Below are 27003 nucleotides of genomic sequence, written 5' to 3' on the forward strand. Positions count from 1 at the left end.
CTTTGGAGAAAAGGAGGGGGTGGATGAAAGGAGGATTCTATTTCTTAAATTTAAATATTAAATATTCGTTTAGGGTCGTTCGAGGATGGACGTTGGAATTATTCTTGCCGTCCTCTCTGCCCCTCCTTTTTTTGCATCGGCGGCGCAATCATATTCCGGGAGGAGGAGGAGGAGGAGGGGGAGAGGGAGGTACACACGTGCGAGTCAGCGCCCGAGATCTTCTCACGCGCGATCCGCTCTAATAAATCACGATGGGCCCGCGAGGAAAAAAGGGGGAAAGAAAAAATTCGTGGCGATCATCTGGCGGCGCGCTCGTTCGAAGCTCGGCCTCTTCTCCCTTTTCACGGAATGAAATCGTTGGAAGAGTCATTCTTCGAGAGATCGGTGATACGAGGAGGCGAATGAATTGTAATTTTCAACTTGTTTGAAACTCTTTTCTACTTTGAAGAGGGGAGGATGATACTATTCGTCGATCGAAATTTGAAAAGAAAGAGGAAGATTGACTTTCTTAACCTTCTACGAGAATTAATTCGAGAAGAATCTCTCCTTTGAAAGAAAATAATCTCGTTTCGAGAAAAATCGATCGATCCTAAAAATGAAAATCTCTTCTTCGTGAAGGGAAGGAGTTAGAGGTGGCTTAACTTTCAACAAGAATTAATTCAAGAAGAACCCCTCCTTTCCCGAAAGAAAACAATTTCGTTTCGAGAAAAACGAAAGATCGATCAATCGATCCTTAAAAGTGAAAAGTGAAAACTCTTTTCGTGAAGAAAAGGAGCTTAACCTTCAATAATTCGTTAATTCAAGAAGAATCTCTCCTTTGAAAGAAAATAATCTCGTTTCGAGAAAAACGAACGATCAATCGATCGATCGATCCTTAAAAACTCTTTTCACGAAGGAAAGGAATTTAACTTTAACAATTCATTAATTCAAGGAAAATTTCTCCTTTCTCGAAAGAAAATAATCTCGTTTCAAGGAAACCGATCGATCGATCGATCGATCGATCCTTAAAAGAGAAAAATGAAAATTCTTTTCGTGAAGGAAAGGAGTTTAACCTTCAAAAATTCGTTAATTCAAGAAAAATCTCTTCTTTCTCAAAAAAAAACAATCATTTCGAGAAAAACGAACGATCGATCGATCGATCGATCCTTAAAAACTCTTTTCGCGAAGGAAAGGAGTTTTCGCTCGTAGAGCTGGCTTAATCTTCAAAAATTCGTTAATTCAAGAAGAATTTCTCCTTTCTCAAAAGAAAACAATCATTTCGTGAAAAACGAACGATCGATCCTTAAAAGTGAAAACTTTTTTCACGAAGGAAAGGAGCTTCACCTTCAAAAATTCATTAATTCAAAGAAAATCTCTCCTTTGAAAGAAAACAATCTCGTTTCGAGAAAAACGATCGATCGATCCTTAAAAGTGAAAAATGAAAACTCTTTTCGCTCATAGAACTGGCTTAACCTTCAACAATTCGTTAATTCAAGAAGAATCTCTTCTTTCTCAAAAAAAAAAAACAATCATTTCGAAAAAAACGAACGATCGATCGATCGATCGATCCTTCAAAATTCTTTTCGCGAAGGAAAGGAGTTTTCGCTTGGCTTAAAAATTTGTTAATTCAAGAAGAATCTTTCCTTCGAAAGAAAACAATCTCGTCTCGAGAAAAATCGTTAAAAGCGAAAAGTGTAAACTCATTTCGCTTTTAAGGAAAGGAGGTTTTTGTTCGCGGAGTTGGCGCAGGGGGATGGGCGGCGGTGACGAGCGAAATTCGGGGCGGGGACAATGGAGGGATGACTCCGGGACACGCGGTTGAATCGGCGAAAGGGACAGTGGCCGCTGGCCGGGCGGGAAAGGGGAGGGAGGGGGAGGAAGGGGCGATTGTTGGAATTTGCATGAATCGATCACGATTGTTTGGCCGCGAAATGAGCGGCGCCAACCACCATAGAGAAATAATTCGCAATCCGTGTACAGGCCGGCCCTGAAATCGAGTTACCGTTTGCCATTTCGATTCTGCTCGGTCCAACGGCCGACAATGCCCAAACACGACGACAATGTCCAAAAGCGAATCATCTTTGTGATCCTGGCGCGAGCCCCCACCCCCCTCCCCTATACTTTCGTTCGTTCTTTTTCTCTCCCCCTCTCTCCCTCTTCCCTCCTATTAATCTCGAATTCCACCTCCGATCCTTCCCACCCATTGTCCTCGAATCGAACTCCACTCTTTTTCTCCTCGATCGTCTAACTCGTGTTCCTTCCACGCGTGTAAACTCCGTCTCTTTGTCTATCTGTCTGCAAATTGAATATATATCATCCGTTAATCCAATAACTACCTCCTCTTGTATTCCTATCGAAAATTCTATATATTCTATGTATCTGAAAATTGAAAATATCTTCAGCTAACCCAACCCTTATTTTCCTTCCACGAGTGTAAACTATCTCTCTCTCTTTGTCTATCTATCTGGAAATTGAATATATACGTATATCTTCGATCATCAGTTAATCCAATACTTCCTATTAAGCATGTAAACTATATCTATATATCCGAAAAGTGAAAATATATATATAAAAATGAAGAAAAGAGGGTATAGGAATAATTGTCCTCGAATCGAACACTTTTTTCTCTTCGATTATTAGCTATCTCCCTCTCTCTCTTTGTCTATCTATCTGAAAATTAAATGTATAAGTTAATCCAATAACTATTTCCTTTTATATTCCTACTATGCGTATAAACTATCTATCTATCTATCCAAAAAATGAAAAAATATACATATGTATATATATGAACGAAGAAAAGAGGGTAGGTTCTCGAATCGAACATTTTTTCTCTTCGATTATTAGCTATCTCCTTCTCTCTCTTTGTCTACCTATCTGAAAATTAAATATATGAGTTAATCCAATAACTACCTCCTTTTATATTCCTACTATGCGTATAAACTATCTATCTATCTATCCAAAAAATGAAAAAATATACATATGTATATATATGAACGAAGAAAAGAGGGTAGGTTCTCGAATCGAACATTTTTTCTCTTCGATTATTAGCTATCTCCCTCTTTCTCTCTCTCTTTGTCTATCTATCTAAAAATTAAAAATATATACATATATATACATCTTCGATCATCAGTTAATAATTCCCTTCTTTTATATTCCTACTATACGTATAAACTATCTATCTATCTATCCAAAAAGTGAAAATATATATATATATATATATATATATATATATATATATATATATATATATATGTATATGAACGAAGAAAAGAGGGTAGGTTCTCGAATCGAACACTTTTTCTCTTCGATTATTAGCTATCTCCCTCTTTCTCTCTCTCTTTGTCTATCTATCTATAAAAATATATATATACATCTTCGATTATGAGTTAATCCAATAACTACCTTCTCTTATATTCCTACTATGCGTATAAACTAGCTATCTATCCAAAAAGTAAAAATACATATATATCTATATATATATCTATATGAACGAAGAAAAGAGGGTAGGTTTTCGAATCGAACACTTTTTTTCTCTTCGATCATCGGTTAACTTCCCCCTCCCCCTAATATTTCTACGCGTGTAAATTCTCTTTCTCTCTCTCTCTCTCTCACTCGTGCAAAAATTTGGATATTAGCTCTCTCTCTCTCTCTCTCTCTCTCTCTCTCTCTCTCTCTCTCTCCACCTATCTATCTATCTATCTATCTATCTATCTATTTGAAAAGTGAAAATACACGTATAAACGAAGAAGAGAGAGAGAGAGAGGTTGTACAGAGGAGAGTAGTTGTTTGTTAAAAAAAAAAAAAAAAAAAAAAAAAGGTAGCAGCTGTCGAGGAGAGATACATGTCGCGCGGAGGACATGTGGGTGGGTGGATGGTATCGATACCTGCGAGCGGGCGCACAATACGCCGGCTATATTTTTATAGGGCCGCCACGGGAGTCTAATGGAGGAGGAGGAGGAGGAGGAAGGGAGTAGAAACAGGGATTTGGTATAGACGTCATTGTTTCCGTTCGGCACCCTTCCTTCCTTCCTTCCTTCCTTCTCTCCCTCCCCGAGTGAAAACTACCTATCCCCCTCCCTCCCCTTACAACGTGGCGCGGCTGCCATTCAAAGCCACTTTTTCATCTCTCCTTCTCTCTCTCTCTGCTCCTCCACCTCCTTCTCCTCCTCCTCCTGCGCCACACATAGATTACAATATTACCGCGTAACCCACCCTCGGCGGCGCCGCAACGCCGGAACGCGCGTCCTCTGATATATACGCGCACTTCTGATCATAACATAAATTTTAATGATGGCCGTGATGAAAATATAAGAACGCGGCGATATTTATGACCGACCCCTTCCCCCTCTCTCTCTCTCTGTCCCTCGTTCTCGACTCGCGCCGCGCCACACTTGGAGGAGGACACCCTCTCCCTCCCTCTCCCCTCATCCGCCGTCCTTTTTTCTCGTCGACGCGGGGGGAGGGGCGTTTAATTGTCCATCCGCGGACGGACGTCTTCTCTCTCTCTCTCTCTCTCTGTCGCCTCTTCGCCGTGACAGATGCTCTGTCTCTCTCTCTCTCTCGTCGTGTTTCTTGTTTTTTTCCCGTCTTCGTCGAAACCATTTAGATATGACGCGGAGCGCGGATCGCTTTCGTTTCGAAATTTGTTTACACGAATCTTACACGAATACTTCTCGAATAGGAGAAAGAAAGAAAGAAAAGGGATTGTATGTTTCGTTGTATTGGAACAACTATACGCTTAATTATATACCCGTGATCCCTACTTACGTTCGAGAAATGGGAATAGGAGAAGGAGAGAGAGAGAGAGAGAGAGAGAGAGAGAGAGGAATCTCCGTTTTTCCGTGCCTTCCTTCCCCCCCCTCCAGAAAAGGGGGACGCGCACTTTTGACGCTTCGCCTCGGAAATCCTTTGATTCCCATCTTTTCGGAGGGGGAGGAAACGTCGATGCGCCTTCGCATGAAAAGGGTTCTTCTCTTCTCCTTTCCTCGAGTCTCTCCGCTCCTCCCTCTCCCTTCCTCCCTCACTCCCTGATTGGGACGATAAAAGAGGGCCGCAAGGGACGGCGGCAGCGAGGAGGAGGTAAAACACTAATTAGTTATCAAAGGGCGGGAAAGGAAGGGTTTGGTGACAAAATAGTAGATCCTGGGGAACGAGCATCCCCCCTCCCATCCTCCTCCTCCTCCTCCTCCTCCTCCTCTCTCGTCTTAATACTCTCCCGCGAGGGCCCGCCTATTGATTTTCGAATCTAATCTCCGAATCTCTCCTTCTCTCTCTCCATATAGAAAGAATCTTCGAAATCTATCTCTCTCTTCCTCTTCGAGAAACGGCAACTTTACAACGGCTGAGAGAGAGAGAGAGATAGATAGATAGGCGGTGGAAAAACACGTGCAACGTGCTGGTAAGAGTCGCGGCCCGTTAAAAATCAAGCTAATCGAATAAACGCGACTTCGGCCATCGGGGGATCAACGCTCGCGTATTCGCGGGCAATACTAATTAACCGAGACGTCCCGTGCGTGGCCCCCACCCCACCCCACCCCACTCCGGCCCAGCCCAGCCCAGACCAGCCCAGACCAGAGTCCAAGAGTGGCGCGCACACGCACGCATACACAGCCGCATCGGCAACACCGGCAGCCGACCGGGAAACGGCAACAAGAGGAACGTTGCGCGGCCAACAGTGGAAAATTGCCAATTTTCCCGATAATGAAAATTTTAACCCCCGTCGCGGTTAATTCAATTCCCTTAATTTCTCCTCGCCGCCGCGTCGAAGCCAGCCGCGAAGATTACGATCGCAATCGCGGGGATCGTACCGCGTGAATTATTATTCGCGGCTACGTATACGTATACGTATAAATGTACCCACTTTTCGACACAGCGCTCCGATTTTGTCGAAACGGAAAGAACAATTTGTATCATATAATTATAATTCTTTCTCTCTAAGATATATATATATATATATATGGAAAGAGGTTAGAAATTTTTTTCTTAGAGAAAGAGAATGAATTATCATTCGAGGTAAGATGTATACGCTTTTAGAAAGAGTATAGGGATTTTGGTGGTTGAAACGAAAGATTACTTTCTCACTTTTGTGAGAATAATTTGTATCGCTGTCTTACGAACGAAACACGATATTTAGAGTGAGAGAGAGAGAATTATTATTCGAGGTGAGATGCACTTTTCGAAAGATTTTGGAAATTCGTATCGCAATCTTACGAACGAAACACGATATTTAGAGTGAGAGAGAGAATTATTATTCGAGATGCACTTTTCGAAAGAGTGGAAGGATTTTGGAAATTCGTATCACAATCTTACGAACGGATATTTAGAATGAGAGGTTGGAAATTTTTTTCCTGTTGGAGAGAAGGGGGGGGGGAGCGCACGTTCGTTATCGCCGCGCAATCCAATTTCCCGAGAAACTCGTCCCGATTTTTCCAATTTCAGATACGGGACGTCCGCGATCTGGAGAAAAATTCCCCGTCGGTGGAGGAAGAAAGAATGACAGGAGACAGACTCGCTCGCTCTTAATTCCAAGCGGGGAAGATTTTTCGAATTTTCTCGATTCTGCTCGAATACAACTCGAATACCGTTTCGCGCCTTTTCCCCGACGTGAATTTTCGCTCGTGCATCGCTCCCTTCGAGGGGAGGAAAGGCAAATATTTGAAACGTGTGTATATATATATATATATCTGTCTCTGCCTTCCAAGTTATCTTAATATTTCAAGGTGATTTCAATCAACGCGGATGCTTGGCAAATAACGGGTCGTAATTAACGTGCGTCTAAATCTCGATCGCGATCGAGCGAGTTCGTTTCTTTCGTTTGGAGAGAGAGAGAGAGAGAGAGAGAGGGGAGATGGTTTACTTTTGCTCGCAAAAATATCTATCTCTGACTTTATTAAACTTCAAGAGCCCTTTCTCTTTTTCCTTCTCGATTCTTTCAATTTATCGTCTATGATTTGTGCTCGATATTTTCTTTTTGAGAATATTTTGAGGATGAAGAGGAGAAGAGGAGAAGAGGATAATAATGCGTTTACACGATTACAACCCTGGATCCCGAAGAAATTTCGAAATTGATCACCTTCGAAGGGCACTTTTTTTCTAACTCTTTTTAGAAAAGAATTTTAATTTGATAATGTCACGTAGCTTTTCTAAAAAATTTCTTCTGGAATCTTTTCCAAACAAATTTTCAAAAAAATTTGGAATTGGTTCAAATGGAATGATAATTTGTTTTTATTAGAATTGGAAGGCTCTTTTTTTCATTAAGAATGGACAATTTGTAATGGTGAAAGAATTTCAAAGAATTTCAGAAAATTTTTATGAAATTGGTACACGTTTATCTTTATTGTGACTGGAAGAACTCTTTCGAGGGGTGGATTTGGAATTTTCCAATGATCGATAGAAAATCATTGAACAGGAATTTTGAAAATTATGTTATTCTTATTGCTACTGAACTTTTTTAATTGAATAAAAATTTCAGAAAACAAGGAAATTGGCACATTTAACTTTATTATGATTGGAAGCTCCTTCTTCTCCAGGGGGATGGATTTCCAATGATCGATAAAAGATTATTGAACAATTTCAATTTCCAAAAACTGTTATTGGATTGGAAGATTTTTTTTAATTGAATAAAAATTTCGAAAATATAAGGAAATTAGAAATTGAAGAGTTCTTTTGAGGGATGGATTTCCAATGATCGAGATAGAAGATAATTGAGCTTCGAATAGGGATTTCGAAAAATATGTTATTCTTCTTGCTAGAAGATCATTGAACATTCCAATTTCCAAAAACTATATTATTTTTATTGCTTTTAGACTTTTTTAATTGAACAGAAATTTCGAAAATATAAGGAAATTAGAAATTGGCACACGTTTATTATGAATGGAAGAATAGTTCTTTCCAGGGATGAATTTCCAATAATCAATAAAAGATCATTGAACAAACTATGAATTTCGAAAATTACGTTATTCTTGTTGTTACTGGACTGGAAGATTTTTTTTAATTGAATAAAAATTTCGAAAACATAAGAAAATTAGAAATTGGTTTAATTTTATTATAATTGGAAGGCTTTTTCTCCAGGGGGATGGATTTCCAATAATCGATAGAAGATCAAACAGGAAAACTATATTATTCTTATAGCTATTGGATTGGAAGATTTTTTTTAATTGAATAAAAATTTCGAAAACATAAAAAAATTAGAAATTGGTTTAATTTTATTATAATTGGAAGGCTTCTTCTCCAGGGGGATGGATTTCCAATAATCGATAGAAGATCAAACAGGAATTTCGAAAACTATATTATTCTTATAGCTATTGGATTGGAAGATTTTTTTTAATTGAATAAAAATTTCGAAAACATAAGAAAATTAGAAATTGGTTTAATTTTATTATAATTGGAAGGCTTCTTCTCCAGGGGGATGGATTTCCAATAATCGATAGAAGATCAAACAGGAAAACTATATTATTCTTATAGCTATTGGATTGGAAGATTTTTTTAATTGAATAAAAATTTCGAAAACATTAGAAAATTAGAAATTGGTTTAATTTTATTATAATTGGAAGGCTTCTTCTCCAGGGGGATGGATTTCCAATAATCGATAGAAAATCAAACAGGAATTTCGAAAACTATATTATTCTTATAGCTATTGGATTGGAAGATTTTTTTTAATTGAATAAAAATTTCGAAAACATTAGAAAATTAGAAATTGGCACATGTTTAATTTTATTATGACTGGAAGAAGAGCTCTTTCGAGGGATGGATTTCCAATGATCGATAGAAGATAATTGAACTTGGAAAATTATATCTTATTGCTACGTTTGGAAGGCTCTTTCGACGGATAGAAAAGACAATTGTACAGAAATTTCGAAAACGAACGAAATTAGATTACCATCCGGTTCGAACGAAAGCAAATCGCGTTTATTCCCTATAACTCGAAAGGCGATAAAAATATCGTCCCTTTTCCAAGAATGAATTTTTAAAATTTAAACAAAATTTGGAAATTTAATACGAGATTCGTATGAGATCGAACACGTTTATCCTTGCTGCTACGAATGAAAGCCTCTTTCGAGGGATGGATTTCTAATAATAAAAAAAAAAAAATTTTTAAACGTGACAAAATTAGAAATTACATGTTTGTTCTTATTACGATTGGAAGAATCTTTCTTTTTTTTTTTTTGAAGCGATGGATTTCCAATCGAATAGGATGTCAGAAATGTAAGAAAATCAAGAATTGACATACGTTTGTCTTTATTATAACTGGAAGCTTTTTCGAGGGATGGATTTCCAATCGAACAGAAATTTTAAAACGTAAGAAAACCAAGAATTGACACACGTTTGTCTTTATAATAGGCTCTTTCGAGGGATGGATTTCCAATCGAACAAAAATTTAAAAAAATCAGAAACATTATATTTGTCTTTCCTATTATAATTGAAGAACCCACTTTCGAGGAATTTATTTTTTTTTTATATTATATTATATTTATTTTTACTATTATAATTAAAAATCTCTTTCGAGGGATGAATTTCTAATGATAACAATATTTTAAAACGCGACAAAGTTAGAAATTAACACACGTTTATTCTTTATTACGATTAGAAAGCTCTTTTTTTCTTTTTTTTTCGATGGATTTCCAATCGAAAATGAATTTTAAAAAAATCAGAAACATTATATTTATCTTTCCTATTAACTGAAGAACCCACTTTCGAGGGATGGACGAAAGAATTTCGAAAACCCAACGAAATTAAAAACACGTTTATCCTTTTATCATTTATTAATCAAGCTATCCTCTCTCTCTCTTCCTCTTCTTCTTCTTGCAACAACGATCGATAAAGACGTTAACTACCAACTACTTTCGAGATCGAGATGAAAGGGTTTAAAAAAAAAAAACAGAGAGGGAAGAAATATCCTCGTCCCGTTGCTTCGATCTCGGGGAGATCAAACACATCCTTTATCCTCGCCTCCACCGTCGCGCGCAACCAGGTTAAACGATAAAATCGTCCTCTTTTCGAGGAATGGATTTCTAATGATTGATAAAGATAATTAACCGCCGCCACCCCCGCCCCGACTCCCTTCCAACCCTTTGATTCCAACCTACTCCCCTTCCAATCCTTTGAAATCCGCCGGCAGAAGCGATTTTCCAACCCTCCACCTCCTCCTCCTCCTCCCATTTCTTCGAGACCCGCCGTGTTGCGCCGCTCTCCTCCTCCTCCTCTCCTTTCGACAAGAAAATCCGAGCAAGGAGTCCGTCTCTCCCTCCTCCTTCCCCCTCCCCTCGCTCGATAGACCAACTCGCGGCCTGTTATGCCGATCGTTGCTCGGGCGCTCGCGATAGCGCTAGCTCGCCGCCATCGATCAACCTCGCCGCTTCGTCTTTAAACGCCTCTCTCGAACGAACGAACGAACGAACGAATCGATCGTTAATCGCTAATTAACATGGATCGTTTCTTCGATCGAGGCTAGTGGATTCTGAATTATTGGGAAGAGAGAGAGTTAAAGTTGTCTTTCTTCTTAGAAGAATATCGTATGAGTTGTATTATGTGGATTATAATCGATGTCTTTCGTACGAAAAATTCGTGAGGAAGAGAGAGAGAGAGAGAGAGAGAGAGTTAAGGTTATCTTTCTTAGAAGAAAAAGAAGAATATTGTCGAATGAGTTGTATTATATGTGGATTATAATCGATGTCTCGTATGAAAAATTCGAAAGAGGAAAAGAGAGAAAGAGAGAGAGTTAAGGTTATCTTTCTTAGAAGAAAAAGAAGAATATCGTTGAACGAATTGTATTATATGTGAATTATAGTCTTTCGTATGAAAAATTCGAAAGAGGAAAAGAGAGAAAGAGAGAGAGTTAAGGTTATCTTTCTTAGAAGAAAAAGAAGAATATCGTCGAACGAATTGTATTATATGTGAATTATAATCTTTCGTATGAAAAATTCGGAAGAGGAAGAGAGAGAGAGAGAGATGGAGTTAAAGTTGTCTTTCTTAAAAGAAAAAGAAGAATATTGTCGAATGAGTTGTATTATGTGGATTATAGTCGATGTCTTTCGTAAAAATTCGGAAGAGGAAGAGAAAGAATCGATCGATCATTAACCGCTAATTAACATGGATTGTTTCTTCGATCGAGGCTAGTGGATTCTGGATTATTAGGAAGAGAGAGAGAGATTGAATTAAGGTTGTCTTTCTTAGAAGAAAAAGAAGAATATTGTCGAATGAATTGTATTATAGTCGATGTCTTTCGTACGAAAAATTCATGAGGAAGAGGAAGAGAGAGAGAGAGATGGAGTTAAGGTTGTCTTTCTTCTTAGAATATCATCGAACGAATTTATTTATTATGTGGATTATAGTCGATGTCTTTCGTACGAAAAATTCGTGAGGAAGAGAGAGAGAGAGAGAGAGATGGAGTTAAGGTTGTCTTTCTTCTTAGAATAGAATCTTCGTCATCGAACGAATTTATTTATTATGTGGATTATAGTCGATATCTTTCGTACGAAAAATTCGTGAGGAAGAGAAAAAATCGACCGATCATTAACCGCTAATTAACACGGATCGTTTCTTCGATCGAGGCTATTGGATTTTGGATTATTTGGAAGAGAGAGAGAGAGATGGAGTTAAGGTTGTCTTTCTTAGAAGAATATCGTCGAACGAATTTATTTATTATGTGAATTATAGTCGATGTCTTTCGTACGAAAAATTCGCAAGAAAGAGAAAGAATCGATTGATCATTAACCATTAATTAATATGGATCGTTTCTTCGATCGAAGCTACTGTATTCTGGATTATTTGGAAGAGAGAGAGAGAAAGAGATGGAGTTAAGGTTGTCTTTCTTCTTAGAATATCATCGAACGAATTTATTTATTATGTGGATTATAGTCGATGCTTTCATACGAAAAATTCGTGAGGAAGAGAAACAATCGATCGATCATTAACCGCTAATTAACACGGATCGTTTCTTCGATCGAGGCTACTGGATTCTGGATTATTGGGAAGAGAGAGAAATGGAGTTAAGGTTGTCTTTCTTCTTAGAATATTATCGAACGAGTTGTATTATATGTGGATTATAATCGATGTCTCGTATGAAAAATTCGAAAGAGGAAGAAAGAGAGAAAGATGGAGTTAAGGTTGTCTTTCTTCTTAGAATATTATTGAACGAGTTGTATTATATGTGGATTATAATCGATGTCTCGTATGAAAAATTCGGAAGAGGAAAAGAGAGAAAGAGAGAGAATTAAGGTTATCTTTCTTAGAAGAAAAAGAAGAATATCATCGAACGAGTTTATTTATTATGTGGATTATAGTCAATGTCTTTCGTACGAAAAATTCGTGAGGAAGAGAAAGAGAGAGAGAGAGAGATAGATGGAGTTAAGGTTGTCTTTCTTAGAAGAAAAAGAAGAATATCGTCGAACGAGTTGTATTCTGTGGATTATAGTCGATGTCTTTCGTACGAAAAATTCGTGAGGAAGAGAGAGAGAGAGATGGAATTAAGGTTGTCTTTCTTCTTAGAATATCATCGAACGAATTTATTTATTATGTGGATTATAGTCGATGCTTTCATACGAAAAATTCGTGAGGAAGAGAAACAATCGATCGATCATTAACCGCTAATTAACACGGATCGTTTCTTCGATCGAGGCTACTGTATTCTGGATTATTTGGAAGAGAGAGAGAGAGAGAGATGGAGTTAAGGTTGTCTTTCTTAGAAGAATATCGTCGAACGAATTTATTTATTATGTGAATTATAGTCGATGTCTTTCGTACGAAAAATTCGCGAGAAAGAGAGAGAGAAAGAGAGAGATGGAGTTAAATTTGTCTTTCTTTTTAGAATATCATCGAACGAGTTGTATTATGTGAATTATAGTCTTTCGTACGAAAAATTCGGAAGAGGAAGAGAGAGAGAGAGAGAGAGAGAGGGAAATTCGTAAAGAAGGATAACGATAACGAGGCAGCTTTACTTAGCTAATTAGAACTCTCTCTCTCTCTCTCTCTGTCTGTCCTTTTCACCGGGAGTATTAATTCATTTGGATATTATTTTGGCCTGTTAAAAGGCGGGCGTTAAACATTCTTCGATCGAAATTAATTAATATCTCTCCGCTTCTTTTCTCTCTGCTCTTCTCCTTTTACTACAGAGGATTTTCGGGAGGATTTTATAGAAAGATAGGATAGAAAGGCGAGAAGAAGGGGTAGTAACGGGCAAAAGGTCCAGGATAATTACCCACATGGCTGGTTAATGCGTATTTCACTTTGATCAAGTCTGTGTTTTTCTTCGTTCACGCCCCCGGCTGCTGCGCCCCGTTCTTTCCTTCCTTCCATCCATCCATCCATCCATCCACCACCACCATCGCCTCTTACGTCGTCGTCACCGATGGCCGGTTTCGTAACCAGCCTCCTCCCTCCTCTTCCCTCCCCTTTTGTCTTTGGCCCGGTTCGCCGTTTCGTTTTAATTATTTTAAACCCGGCCCCGCGAGCGTCTAATTTCCGTCCTCCTCGCTGTTCGTGTCTCGCGACGACACGAAGGGAGGAGGGAGGAAGGGTGGGAAAAGGAAAAAAGGAGGGATGGAAGAGTGTGGGGAAATTCGAGAGGTATTCGAGAGGAGGAAATGGCGAAAACAAATCTCTCCATCCCTCCTGATCGCTATCTGTACACGTCTCTCTCTCCTCCTCCCCCTTCTTCTTCCTCCCCCAAAGGTTTCAAGGATCGGTATAAGTAGTAACGCGTATTAATTAATTAATTAATAAATTAATTAATAAATTAATTAATCCTCCACTCTTTCGTTTCGTAGCCGCGCCTAATTTATCAAGTCCTCGCTAATGATTCGCGAGGATCGAATAATTAGGTTCGTTATCACTATTATCGGGGAGAGATAAAGGAGTTGTGGACGGTGAGAGACGGCGACGACTCGAAGAATGCGACCGCCGGTAATTAATCCAACGGCGGTATAATAAATATCGAGTGGGGGCGAGGGGGGAGGATCGGGCTTCTTTTTTTCCTCCCACCCCGTTAAATTGAATTCGGTATAATATAGCCCGGCGCCGATATGCTACGCCTTCCTATCTTTCTCTTTCTTTCTCTCCTTATTCTGTGTTTCTCGAAGCACCCTTTGGTTGAGCGCTCGAAGCGACAAACAAGCTGGAATATATATATATATGTATGTGTATGTGTATATACGAAGTGAAAAATCAATTGAAGATTAAGGCCAGAGTTTAGTAATGAGAAGATTGCCTATGGGGGTGGGATCGCGATCGCCCATTCTCTCGTTTGAGGGAGGAGAGAGTGTTTCTTTTTCTTTTCTTCTTTAAATTCTTCCTCGAACCACGATCCAAATTCCCTTAAAATATTAGATAAATATATAGATAGATAGATAGGTAGACAGAGAGATAGAGAGAGAGAGATCCTATGTCCAAATTTTTGTACGAGAGAGATAGATAGATAGAGAGAGCCTATGTCCAAATTTTTGCAAGAGAGAGATAAAGAGATAGAGAGATAGATAGATAGATAGATAGGTAAGTAGGTAGATAGGTAGAGAGAAAGAGAGAGAGAGAGAGAGAGAGAGAGAGAGAGAGAGAGAGAGAGAGATTCCTTGTCCAAACTTTTGCACGAGATATATATATATATATATATATATATATATATATATATATATATGTAGATATCTCACATCTAATTTTTGCATGAGATAAGTATCCCATATCCAAATTTTTGCACAAGAAAGAAAGAGCGAGAGAAAGACAGATTTTCATATCCATTTTTGTACGAGATAGATATATAAATAGATATAAATATATATATAATAGATATCTAATTTTTGCATAAAATAGATAGATATATAGATAGGTAATCCCATGTCCAAATTTTTGCACGATATAGATATATAAATAGATATATATATATATATATATATATATATATATATATATATATATATCATATCTAATATATCTAATATATCTAATATATCATATATATCTCATATTTAATTTTTCCATGAGATAGATAAATATATAGATAGATAATCCCATGTCCAAATTTTTGCACGAGATAGATAGATATATAAATAGAAATATATATATATCTTTATATATCTCATATCTAATATATCTAATATATCTAATATATCATGTATATCTCATATTTAATTTTTGCATGAGATAGATGGATAGATATATAGATAGGTAATCCCATGTCCAAATTTTTGCACGACATAGATAGATATATAGATACATATATAGATATATATATATATAATAGATATCTCATATTTAATTTTTGCATGAGATAGATAGATAGATATATAGATAGGTAATCCCATATCCAAATTTTTGCACGAGAAAGAAAGAGAGAGAAAGAGAGATCCCATGTCCAAATTTTTGTACGAGATAGATAGATATATAAATAGATATCTCATATCTAATTTTTGCATGAGATAGATAGATATATAGATAGGTAAACCCATGTCCAAATTTTTGCACGACATAGATAGATATATAAGTAGATATATATATATAGATATATATATATATATAAAATAGATATCTCATATTAAATTTTTGCATGAGATAGATAAATATATAGATAGGTAATCCCATATCCAAATTTTTGCACGAGAGAGAAAGAGAGATTTCATGTCTAAATTTTTGCACGAGATAGGAAGTACATATATATATATTCAAATTTTTGCACCAGATAAATAAATATATAGATAGGTAAACCCATATCCAAATTTTTGAACGAGAGAGAGATTCTATGTCCAAATTTTTGCACGAGATAGATAGATATATATATATATAGGAAGTACATATATATATATATATATATTCAAATTTTTGCAGCAGATAAATAGATATATAGATAAATATTTCATATTGAAATTTTTGACGAGAGAGAGATTCCATGTCGAAATTTTTGTACGAGATAAATAAGTATATAGATAAATATCCAAATTTTTGCACGAGAGAGAGAGAGAGAGAGAGAAAGATTCCATGTCTAAATTTTTGCACGAGATAGAAAGTACATATATATATATTCAAATTTTTGCACCAGATAAATAAATATATAGATAAGTATTCCATATCCAAATTTTTGCACGAGAGAGAGATCCTATGTCTAAATTTTTGCACGAGATAAATAAGTATATAGATATAAATAAATATAAATATTCCATATTTTTGCACAAGAGAGAGAGAGAGATTCCATGTCCAAATTTTTGCACGAGATAGATAGATGGATAGAGAGAGAGAGAGAGAGAGGAGCACACTTGGAACATCTTACCCTTACGAGCGAAATTCGAGCTCCCTCTATCGTATATTATTCATAGCTCGCTCCTTTTTCTCTCTCTCTCCCTCATCTCTTTTCTTCCTTCTCCTTTTTCGGCAATGGAACGGAACGCGTATACTATACACCTATTTCTTTTTCCACGCGGGAGGAAGGAAATCTCCCGCACAATAATTATCATTATTATTATTATTATTCGAAAGAGAGGATAAGGAGAGGGGGGGTGGGGTATGGGAGCTTCCTAAGCTGAAAAGGGGCTTCTTGTTCGCGAGCATAATAATAATAATAATATAATAGCCGCCGTTTCATTGTTCTAATTATTCGTCGTGTCGCACGATTAACGCGTGTCGGACAAGTATGCGGCCTCCTCGCGCACGAAGGGAAGGGATACTCCCACACGCAGGGGGGGGCCACGCAGGGCACAAAGCGCGTCAGCCGGGCACAATGCGCGCCATCTGACACTCAATTAACGAGTTAATGCGGTACCGTTGATAATTAAACAAATACGCGCCGATTTTTTTCCCCCTTTTCTTCCTCCTCCTCCTTCTTCTTCTCCTCTTCTTTTCTCCCTTTTTGACCCAATCCCATCCGCTCTTCCAATACACACACACACACACATATATATATATATTTAAACCGAATCGAGGGAACTTGTCATCGAGAGAAGAAAAATCGATCCCTTTCGTACGATATTCGTACGCGGCAACACCGCTTTACCCCCACTTCTTTCTCTCCAAATTAATATCGAAACCCGTCACGCGTCTCGTATATACGTAACTCGTCTCTCGAGAGACTTGCAGCAAGGAAGAGGATCGATGAGAATCTTGATTTCGAAGAATGAATATTATATATATATATATTTGGGAGACGATAAATAATACGAGAAATAAATAATAACGCTGAACAGCTGTCTGCCCCCAGACCGACCAATTATTGTGCCGCGCGACCGATTATTGCGCTGCCGGAAGCGGATGTGTGAACGCAAGAGGAGGGGATAATGAACGTTGTCGCCGAAGAATGGAGAGCCGAAAACACGGGCATTGAGAGTGGAGTCTTGGAAACTCAGCAGTTGGGGGAGGGCTTGCATCCGTCCCTTCGAAATTTTTCCATTCTTCACATCTTTCCATCCGTTTCTTCGCGCGAGGGAAAAAAAGATGGCGTTTCGATCGAACGAGGAGGGAGGGAGGGGGATCTTATCGCGGTTCCGATTACGATTAAACCGGTTTGTAATCGGAATCGATACGAATTGTGATCGAAATTATTCGGATCGCGGATCGAATGTTTCAGTGGACCGTAAACACATCTTTAAGGATATACGCGCGTGTATATACGTATATATACACATAATAATGTGTTATGTCTTTGTCGCGAACGACGATATCGTATCGCGTTCTCTTATCAGTTTCGATACCGCTATCGGCTCGAATTGTTCTCGATGCTGCGAGCCATTGCACCGGAAGTGCGCTACTATTCCTCTTTTCCTCCATCAAAATCCTCCTCCTCCTCCTCCTGATTCGAGGAAATTTCGAGGATAATGATAATAAAGAAATTGAATAATATATATATATATTGTGAGAGAGTAGAAAATATGGAGGCACTTGAAAATTGCAAGAGAGAAATGGTTCGATCGTTCCAGGAACAGATATACGTATATTATGCCCGATGGTGGCTTTGCCTGGGTGGTAGGGACCCCATTGCCCGTTATCGGCCCGGTATGACACCTAAACATCGAGGAAGCAACATCAAACAACATGCCAGCCTATCTTCTCCCCGGTATAAACACTTTTGAGTATTGTTTTCCTGTCTCGAGATTATCTTGGCCTTGCCGATGAGCGAGAAATGTGATCCTTGTGAGAGAGGCAATAACCAGAAACGGTAGTTCCGAGCCGCGATAAAAATAAACAAAATTTCACTCGACAAAAGTTTTTTCGTTCGTCGAATCGAGAGATTCGATCTAAATCTAAGCGTAAACGCTGCGTGAATTTTGCCGAGAATTCGTTTCGCGATTCGTTTCGAGGCTCCCGGTTGCTCGTCGAAATTAATTGACCGGGTAAAACGGCGTTCCTTTAAACGGCGGTTACAAGAAGCGTCATTACTACGTTCGCAAGATGGCCGGCTGTCGTCGCGAATTTCGTTTTACCGTGAAAACAATGCGATTCTTGCAACGCGCGCAGCTGCGCACAACGCTAATTGCCGAACGATTATCTCGCAACGCGATCGCCACCTATACGGCGAGAAGCGGCGGAACGAAGTGGTTCGGAATACTTTTGTTTACGAACGCGTCGAGTTTTACCGATCGAGCGAAAAGTGGTGGAAGGATTCGTTAGGAGAAAATGACGGACGATCGCATTCGTTGCCAGATTTGTTTCACCGGTGTGAACAGTGTTATTCTCGAAAAGAAAAAGGAGACGCGGATTGGAACGATGCAATTATCCGGACAATTGTTACGCGTCGAGCGGTGGACGCCAATTAAATGGCGGCCGTTGAAAAGTTTTCAGTTTGGGCCGCGAGACGGAACCGTCATCGCGCTGCGATGATCGGGATCCGTGGCAGACGTTCCGTGCGAGTTTACGAGAGGAGAAACGTCCGGTAGCGGCTCTCACACACACACAGTGGCCCCAAAGAGCCGAAACATCTGTTTGACATCCCTGTTTGTCAAGGCGTGACTCGCCACTTGCGCCGCATCCATACAAAAAGGGATCCGCTCTGGTCTTCTTCGCGATCGATCTATGAACTGCGAACCATTCGCGTCCAATTACGCGTGAAAATCGTAAACAATCGCAGACAGATGGCTCGGAAAGGTAACTGTTTCCTCTCTCTCTTTCTCCCTTTCTTGTTTTCAAATCCCAGACATCTCTTTGTTTCTTCCCTTTCTTTCTCGAGAGCAAACCTTTTCTCGAGTCGCGATGAAAATCGTGGGGAATGCGAGGAAGGGTGACGCTCGAACCGTTGTCGCGCTATTTACACGGCCGATAATACAGTTTCTACGTATATATACATATATATAGTTTCGAACGATTGAAAGTATAATATAATATTTTTGTTTTGAGAAATTGTGGGAATAAAGATTGACACAAGGGTAAAAAGAACGTGAAGAAGATTCCTTATTGATATGTTTAACGTGGTAACGTGTCGCGATATTGCGTTGCCGTGACTGATATTACACACCTCATCAGCCTAGTACCGACAGACTGACTTACCGTTTCTCGTGAATCACCCGTGTGTAGAAACATTTTTTCTCTCTCTCTCTCTCTCTCGTCGTGAATTACCGGTTGAGGTTTTTTTTCTTGGCCGATAATATCGCGTGTCACGAGAGAAAGAGAGAGAGATATCAAATTGAAAGAATTGTAGAAAAATTGTAGAAATTCGAATTTTGAAGATGGTTGTTATTACATTGATATTTAGAGGGTTTGCCTGGCTACACTAACTGAAAATAAATTTCCATTGTGTTCCACTCACGCGGATCACTTGTTGCTCGATCCTGCGTGGGTCAGGACATAATACTCTCGCTCGTAACGTAGCTAAAATTACGTAGCTTTGATACACATCCTAGAGCTATATTTAACGTAACTAGATGTTTACGGTGTATAAAAGTCAATCGAACGAGTAATCCAAATCGTACACATTTTTTCTTTCGTTACCTTGTCTTTCTCCTAAATTTTGCATCGATATAAAATTTTTATTGTTATATTTTCGTCGCTCGTTTTAAATCGAAATAAACGCGTTAAAAAGAAAAAAAAAAAGAAAAGTTTTCTTTCCTCGTAGTATCTCGATCCAAACATCGCAAAACAAACGAAATTAAATTTCGTTTGAATTATCGTTTAAATTTATATCGTGCATCAGTGATATATTGGTACAGATAAAAAGCTGCTTATTTAGATCATCCGAATTTAACGCGATACACATACAAAGCCCCGCGATTGTTGGCAGTCACGTATTATTTAGAATTCACGTATATATATATATATATATATTTCTCCTCGCAGGTAGTTTTACCTTACTATCTCGAATAAACGCCCCTTTGATATATCAAATGGGAGCTTTGTTGTCTAAACAATTTATTGTCTTTTATTGAAATAAAAACTGTCGAGGACGATGGCTCGGTATCGCAGCAGGGGCGTCATAAAAATATTTTTAGACGATTCTCCCGGCCAGGGAGAAAATGTTAGGGAACCAGCCCGATGATCGGAACGAGAAACACGTGCAGTCAATACGTCTCTCTACGAAAAATACGGGAATCGAATTTTTGGAACTTTTGAAAATTAGAACCGCGTGTATCTCACGTTTCCTTTCCACTCCCTTATTTTTTTTTTCAATCTTTCAACGATACACATCTCGCGATATTCGAATTATATTCGTTCTATAATATAAATAAAGACGTATAAGAGAAAGGAACGGAATTTTTCCAATTCCCCCTTTCTCATTTCATCCTGGATCGCGATTACTCCTCGAATCGATTCGATCGTCTCGTCTCGTCTCGTCTCGTTCTCCGGTAGCCACCGCCTCGATCGAGAGCCCCCTCTCCTCGAAACGTGGCGTCGCCCCGCGGAAGTGGGATCCCCGCAGCCTCCACCGATCCACCGAAACGCGCTGTCGAGCCGATCCGTCCGTGCCCCCCCCACCCACCGTCCGCTCGCCGCCGCGCCCCCCTCCCCCTCGCTCCTTTATTCACCATCCGGCACCGAGTTTCCCGCGGTCAATACTTTCACGGCTGGATATAAAACGGTCGCGATAAACGTATCGAGATAAAGCGGCGCGCTATCATTGGCCAGGCCCCTCCGCTCTCGCCCCTCCGCGCTCAAGAATCCCGTATTTGTCCGGCGCGGATCGCGAGTCGCGAGAGAAAGAGGCTGCCGCTGGTGCTGCTGCTGTTGCCGCTGCTGCTATTCTACCTCTCGCGTCGTCGCCGGTGAACCGGCAACCGTGAAAGTAAGAAAGAAAGAAAGAAAGAGAGTGGGAGGGAGAGGGAGATAGTATCGCGTCTTTCTCACGTTCCCCAGTTGCCTCCCCGGACGATCGTCTTGGACTCGATCCGAGTTCGATGCCTGAGCGGCGCGGCGCGGCGCGGGAGGGCGGAGGCGGAGGGGAGAGGGAAAATCGAGCGAAAAAGAGAGAGAGAAAGACGGAGCGAGGATCCGCGGCACCGCCCCCTTTTTTAACCACGCCTACCCTCGATATAATATTATATCCACCGTGTGACCCCCTCCCCCTTCCTCCTCCCCCCTCCTCCTCCTGCTCCTCTCCCGCCCAACCCCCCTACGACGCGGCGAGAGACCTGTCCCGCGGGTTTCTCTCCGTACGTGCGAGCAGAGGAGAGATACACGGGCCACGTTTATGTGGGACGCACACCGCCACGCGGAACGATACAATGCCCACGTTTCGCGCGGCGCTCTCCTTCGCGCCTCCTTCCTCGTCCAGGGAAACGTTTTCCAAAGGGAATCCTTGCAGATTCGCCCCAATTTCCAGCTCCGAGTTTTGCCCCGAATGTGACAGAATTATTATCCCGGATTATTTCGCGTCCGATCCCACGCGTCTATTAACAATCTTTCTCCCTAGTTCTAGTTCTATGTTTTTTCTTGTCCTTTTTTCCTCCAGAATTTTCGAGGGAAACAAACTCGAAACGGATCGCTCGTAGTTTCCCATGTGACGCGGCGGTTGATGCACTCCGGAAACGTATTTCCCGGGATTCTTAACGGCGAACGTGATACCGAGAGTGTTTTTCTACTTCGAGCGTGTTTCTAACCGCGTTGATCATTCAGGAGGATAAACTCGAGAAGGGATTCGTTGCTTCGAAGGGACGAGTGTCGCGTCGTTAGGAGTCGCACTTTTTCGTTCTCTCTCTCTCTCTCTCGCACGATATATCAGCGCGATATATTTTTGTTGGGAAGTGAGATATTTTTGCGAGCGCTCGAATTATTATTACACATCCAACCGAGGAGAGGTTAAATCCGCAATTTATAGTATCTTAACTATGATTTATAATAATTCGGCTGTCACGCGACGAGTCGATACCAATTGAGATTTAATCGGCCGATTAGTTATCTTTAACCGATAAATAATTCGACGATAATCTCCCCGATCGGATTATTTAATCGGTTAATAAAGATCGCTGACGGATCGTTGATTTCGTTAATTTATGCATCCCGAATAAATATCGGGATTCGATCGATTAGAAATAGAATATAAATTAGACCCGTCTATTATAAATTTTGGAACGGTGACAAAATAGAACTAGCGAGAATATTTCTCTCTATCGAGGCCAGAAATCGAGAGAGAGAGAGAGAGAAAAGAAATAAATCACTTTTACATACGTACTTTCGTGCTCGATCCGCCAACCTCTAAACTCGAAGACATCGATCCCGATAGCAGAATCGATCCATCCGTTGCTCGGACACGTAGATATTAACGCGACAACCGGGTAGGAAACACGTAATTTCGCGTTCTTGGAGGCAGGGTTTTACGTAACGCCGGGATACTGTCACGGTATCTGTGCTTGCACTAACTGCTACAATAACGCCGTATCGGCGTTCCCTTTTATTGTCTAAACGATAAGAACGGCAGATTTCTCCATTATATATATTATGTATATATATATATATCGGAATTCTATCTCGCGGACGAGATAGAATTAATCGATTGTACGCGGCATATATTGCAACTTGTGAATCACTTGCTCTCCCCTTGTCACTGCCAATCCCACATTGTTACATTGTTGCGAACTTTTTGCCCGCGATGACAGCCCTTGTATCCACGTCCACAACGAATAATATTCATTTTCAAGGAAAATACCTTTCCCTTTTTTCTCCCTTCTCTCTTTTTTCGTATCCGTAAATTTAATTATTGCTTATTTATCGTATTTCCTTTCGAGGGAGCGAAAAGAAGAGAAAAGAAAAATTGGAAAGATCGGCCCAATATTACTCGACAAACATCGCGTAACACGAAATTGTGAAAACGCGTGAAACGAACGAGAAGGAGGGAAAATAAGGTAACGAGTGTAAAACCAAACAGGTGGGATAAGCAGGGGAACAATGAAACGGCCGATTAAAGGGCAGCCAAGTGATGCGGGCAAGGTATCGATAAATCGCCAAGCCGGATCGCCGCGCGATAATCGCGTTAATCCGGCGCGCATCCGGCTGATGGGATTCCCCCTCCCCCTCCTCCCGCCCGGCTTGCCTCGCGCAAACACGCTGCCGCGTGCGAGCGGGCGGCGGGAGGAGCGGGGGTGGAGCGGCGCGTTCGATTCCACGTTTTTTCCCCGTTTTTTTTCCCCCAGCCGCGGGGCTGAAACGAAACGCCACGTGGTCTCCACGCGTGATGCGCTCGCATAAACACACACGTCGCGGACCAAACGTGCGTTCGCGCGCGCGCGTTTTTTTTTTAAATTTCTATTATTATTAATAATAATTCTCCGATTCTAAAATTGTAAAATATTGCAAGGTTGGGAGAAGGGAATTTTTTTTTTTTTCAATTCGTCGTTTCGAAGAGATATTCTTCAAATATTGATCGTTCGGAATGGAAGATATTAGAGTATCGCGTGGTCTACAAAGTTTCGTTAGCCTGCACGTGCGTGTAGTAAGCCGCGTTCATGTTGTATCTGTTTCGTGGTTACCCTCTGTTACCCGATCGATCCGTTTCGGAACAACTTTTAAACCGAAAAATCAAGTTCCATCGGTCGAAAGAAGAGACTCGACGAGCCTGATGGAAAAAATTTTTTCTATTTCTTCGCAGTTAAGATGACGATAATTTCACTTCCAATCTTCGATTATCCCAATTTCGTAAACTTTTTACCATATTTTATCATATTATAATATTTTAAAACAATTTTTCTATTTCTCGCAATGCTATTCATAAATCACCATTCGAACAGGTAATTTCGTGAAACAATATTTTACCATATTTTACAATATTCAAATTATAATATTTTTAAAAAAATTTTTCTATTTCTCGCAATGCTATTCGTAAATCATCATTCGAACAGATAAGATGATGATAATTTCACTTCCAATCTTCGATTATCCCAATTTCGTAAAATATTTTACCATATTTTACAATATTCAAATTATAATATTTTTAAAAAAATTTTTCTATTTCTCGCAATGCTATTCGTAAATCATCATTCGAACAGATAAGATGATGATAATTTTATTTCCAATCTTCGATTATCCCAATTTCGTAAAATATTTTACCATATTTTACGAATATTCAAATTATAATATTTAAAAAAAATTTTTCTATTTCTCGCAATGCTATTCGTAAATCATCATTCGAACAGATAAGATGATGATAATTTTATTTCCAATCTTCGATTATCCCAATTTCGTAAAATATTTTACCATATTTTACAATATTTAAATTATAATATTTTTAAAAAAATTTTTCTATTTCTCGCAATGCTATTCGTAAATTACCATTCGAACAGATAAGATGATGATAATTTTATTTCCAATCTTCGATTATCCCAATTTCGTAAAATATTTTACCATATTTTACGAATATTCAAATTATAATATTTAAAAAAAATTTTTCTATTTCTCGCAATGCTATTCGTAAATCATCATTCGAACAGATAAGATGATGATAATTTTATTTCCAATCTTCGATTATCCCAATTTCGTAAAATATTTTACCATATTTTACAATATTTAAATTATAATATTTTTAAAAAAATTTTTCTATTTCTCGCAATGCTATTCGTAAATTACCATTCGAACAGATAAGATGATGATAATTTTATTTCCAATCTTCGATTATCCCAATTTCGTAAACTTCGAAATTTTTACCATATTTTACCATATTCAAATTATAATATTTAAAAAAATTTTTCTATTTCTCACAATGCTATTCACCATTGCTAAATCACCATTCGAACAGGTAACTTCGTGAAACAATATTTTACCATATTTTACAATATTCAAATTATAATATCTTCAACTACTATTATCACTCGACTTTCTTTCCAACAATAACATTTTTACAAAACATTGATTATAAAATTATAAAATCGATTAATCGAAAAAATTATGCGAAGATCTTATCGTTACGTGGAGGCTTCTTCTTACTTTAAGTAATGGCGAGAGGAAAAAAGGAAGAAAAAAAAAAATGGAAAAAGCGATTCGAAAGATGTTTAGGGGGAGGACGTTTCTTCAAGTTCATGGCTGCGTTGAAAACACGATCCGCGAACGGACGTGGCATGGAACCATGGAACGCGGAGGGGATGCATTCTGACGCGTGATTATGCCACGGAGGTCAGAGGAGGATCTATGCCTGACTGCACCTCCGCCATTGCCGGGCCACGTATCTTCCACCATCGCGAAACCGAAAGCGTCCATCTATTTCCCTTCTTTTTCGTTTCGTATATATAAAAATATATATACACACACACACAGATATTCCTCGCCAATTAACGCCTCTTTTTTCCCTCCTTTATCTTTATTTCGCGTATACGGAACGTTTATCTCAAGGTTCCTCGAAAAAGAGTGGAAACGCGGTCGAAACGATGATATCGAGCGATTAAATCCGTCGATGGATTGATCTCCGTTGTTTCCATACCTGGGAACCTGTTATTCCTTCTTTAATACCTCGATTAAACAAAAAAAAAAAAAAATTCGAAAATTTCGCAAGCTATATATATACTTGTGTCTCTGATGAAACGAAGAGAATCGTGTTGTTCTATGGATTTGTAGAATTGTTTGCCAATTCCTTTATTTTCTTTTCCCCCTCCTCGATTTACGAAATAAACACTAAACGCGAACACTGTTTTACTTATCGGGACGGAAAGACGGATGTTTGCAGGTCGGATCTTAACTCGCGGCACAGGTGCGTATCTCGACCACTTTCGCTTTTATTGCGCGAGGATTTTGGCAGCGACCGTTCCATGCCTGACGCGCGCGCGCGCGCGCGGGTTCGTCATCGTTTTTCTAAACACGTAGCACGTGGCCGGGACGGCCGCGAAGGAATAAAATGGGAGGGGCGGGACGGGAAGGAGTGGAGAGTCCGTGCCCCCTAACCTCGATTCGTCCCTGAGAAAAGTGGCCTATTTTCGAGGGGTCTTTTAATCAGCTTGCTGCTCGAACAAGGGCAAAGATTCGGCGAAGGAAGGAGACGAGTCGAAGCGAAAGGGAAATTATTCAAAGTGAAGAAAAAAAAGAAAAAAAAGAGGAAATACTTTTGCCGAGCCCTTGACACGGAGGAGCTCAAGTGTGGAAAGCCACTTCAAAAGCCACGGCCGCTAATTGGATTTACAACGAGTTAGTCTCTCCGTGGACCAAGTTTCGAGTAGCTGCCTGCCTGCCTGCCTGCCGAGCACCCGCGCCCCCACGCGTGTCTTTTGCGACCGGATGCGTTACGAGTTGGCCGTAGGGCAGGCAAGCGATCTTTCTTGATTTTTCGTATTACCGACGCATGGTACAAGTAAGCGTAGAACCCGGACAATTCTAATTACGATAACGTGTAATTTAATCGTATAAACGTAATCTCGAGTGGTTGAGAGTAATTGTATACGAGCAAGCTAGATATTAGAAATAATTTTTTCCAACGATTTCGAATATTCGATTTATACCGCTGCTTCTTCCACCAGAGTATGTACGACAGAGTAGCGTCAGAATTGTCAACAAACCGTCTCGAGTATAGATAGGCGGTCCTAGCGAAGGACGACCCCTCTCGCCCCTGCGCCGTCCCGCCAGGCTTCGTTCCAGCGGTAAACAGCAGCGCGGTAAGTAGTCCGTTTCCCGTCGATACGATCAACCTAAAACTGAAACGTGGAAATATTTGGG

General features: G+C 39.6%; 1 protein-coding gene across 7 annotated transcripts in view; it reads right to left on the minus strand.

The window, feature by feature from the left end:
- Positions 1–27003, minus strand: part of LOC551460 (homeobox protein cut) — a 108169-nt gene that overhangs the window by 64270 nt on the left and 16896 nt on the right. Inside the window, exon 1 of one of the 7 annotated variants that reach the window (XM_016912734.2) lies at positions 22547–22681. The exons of the other annotated variants lie outside the window; for them this stretch is intronic. Coding sequence (XP_016768223.2) covers positions 22547–22585 — 39 coding nt within the window. The 5' untranslated portion in view covers positions 22586–22681. Of the gene's footprint in view, positions 1–22546; positions 22682–27003 lie in introns of those variants that run through there. 7 annotated transcript variants of the gene reach the window in all.

Source organism: Apis mellifera, linkage group LG6, assembly GCF_003254395.2.
Source record: "Apis mellifera strain DH4 linkage group LG6, Amel_HAv3.1, whole genome shotgun sequence".
In the NCBI taxonomy this organism is placed as follows: Eukaryota; Metazoa; Arthropoda; class Insecta; order Hymenoptera; family Apidae; genus Apis; species Apis mellifera.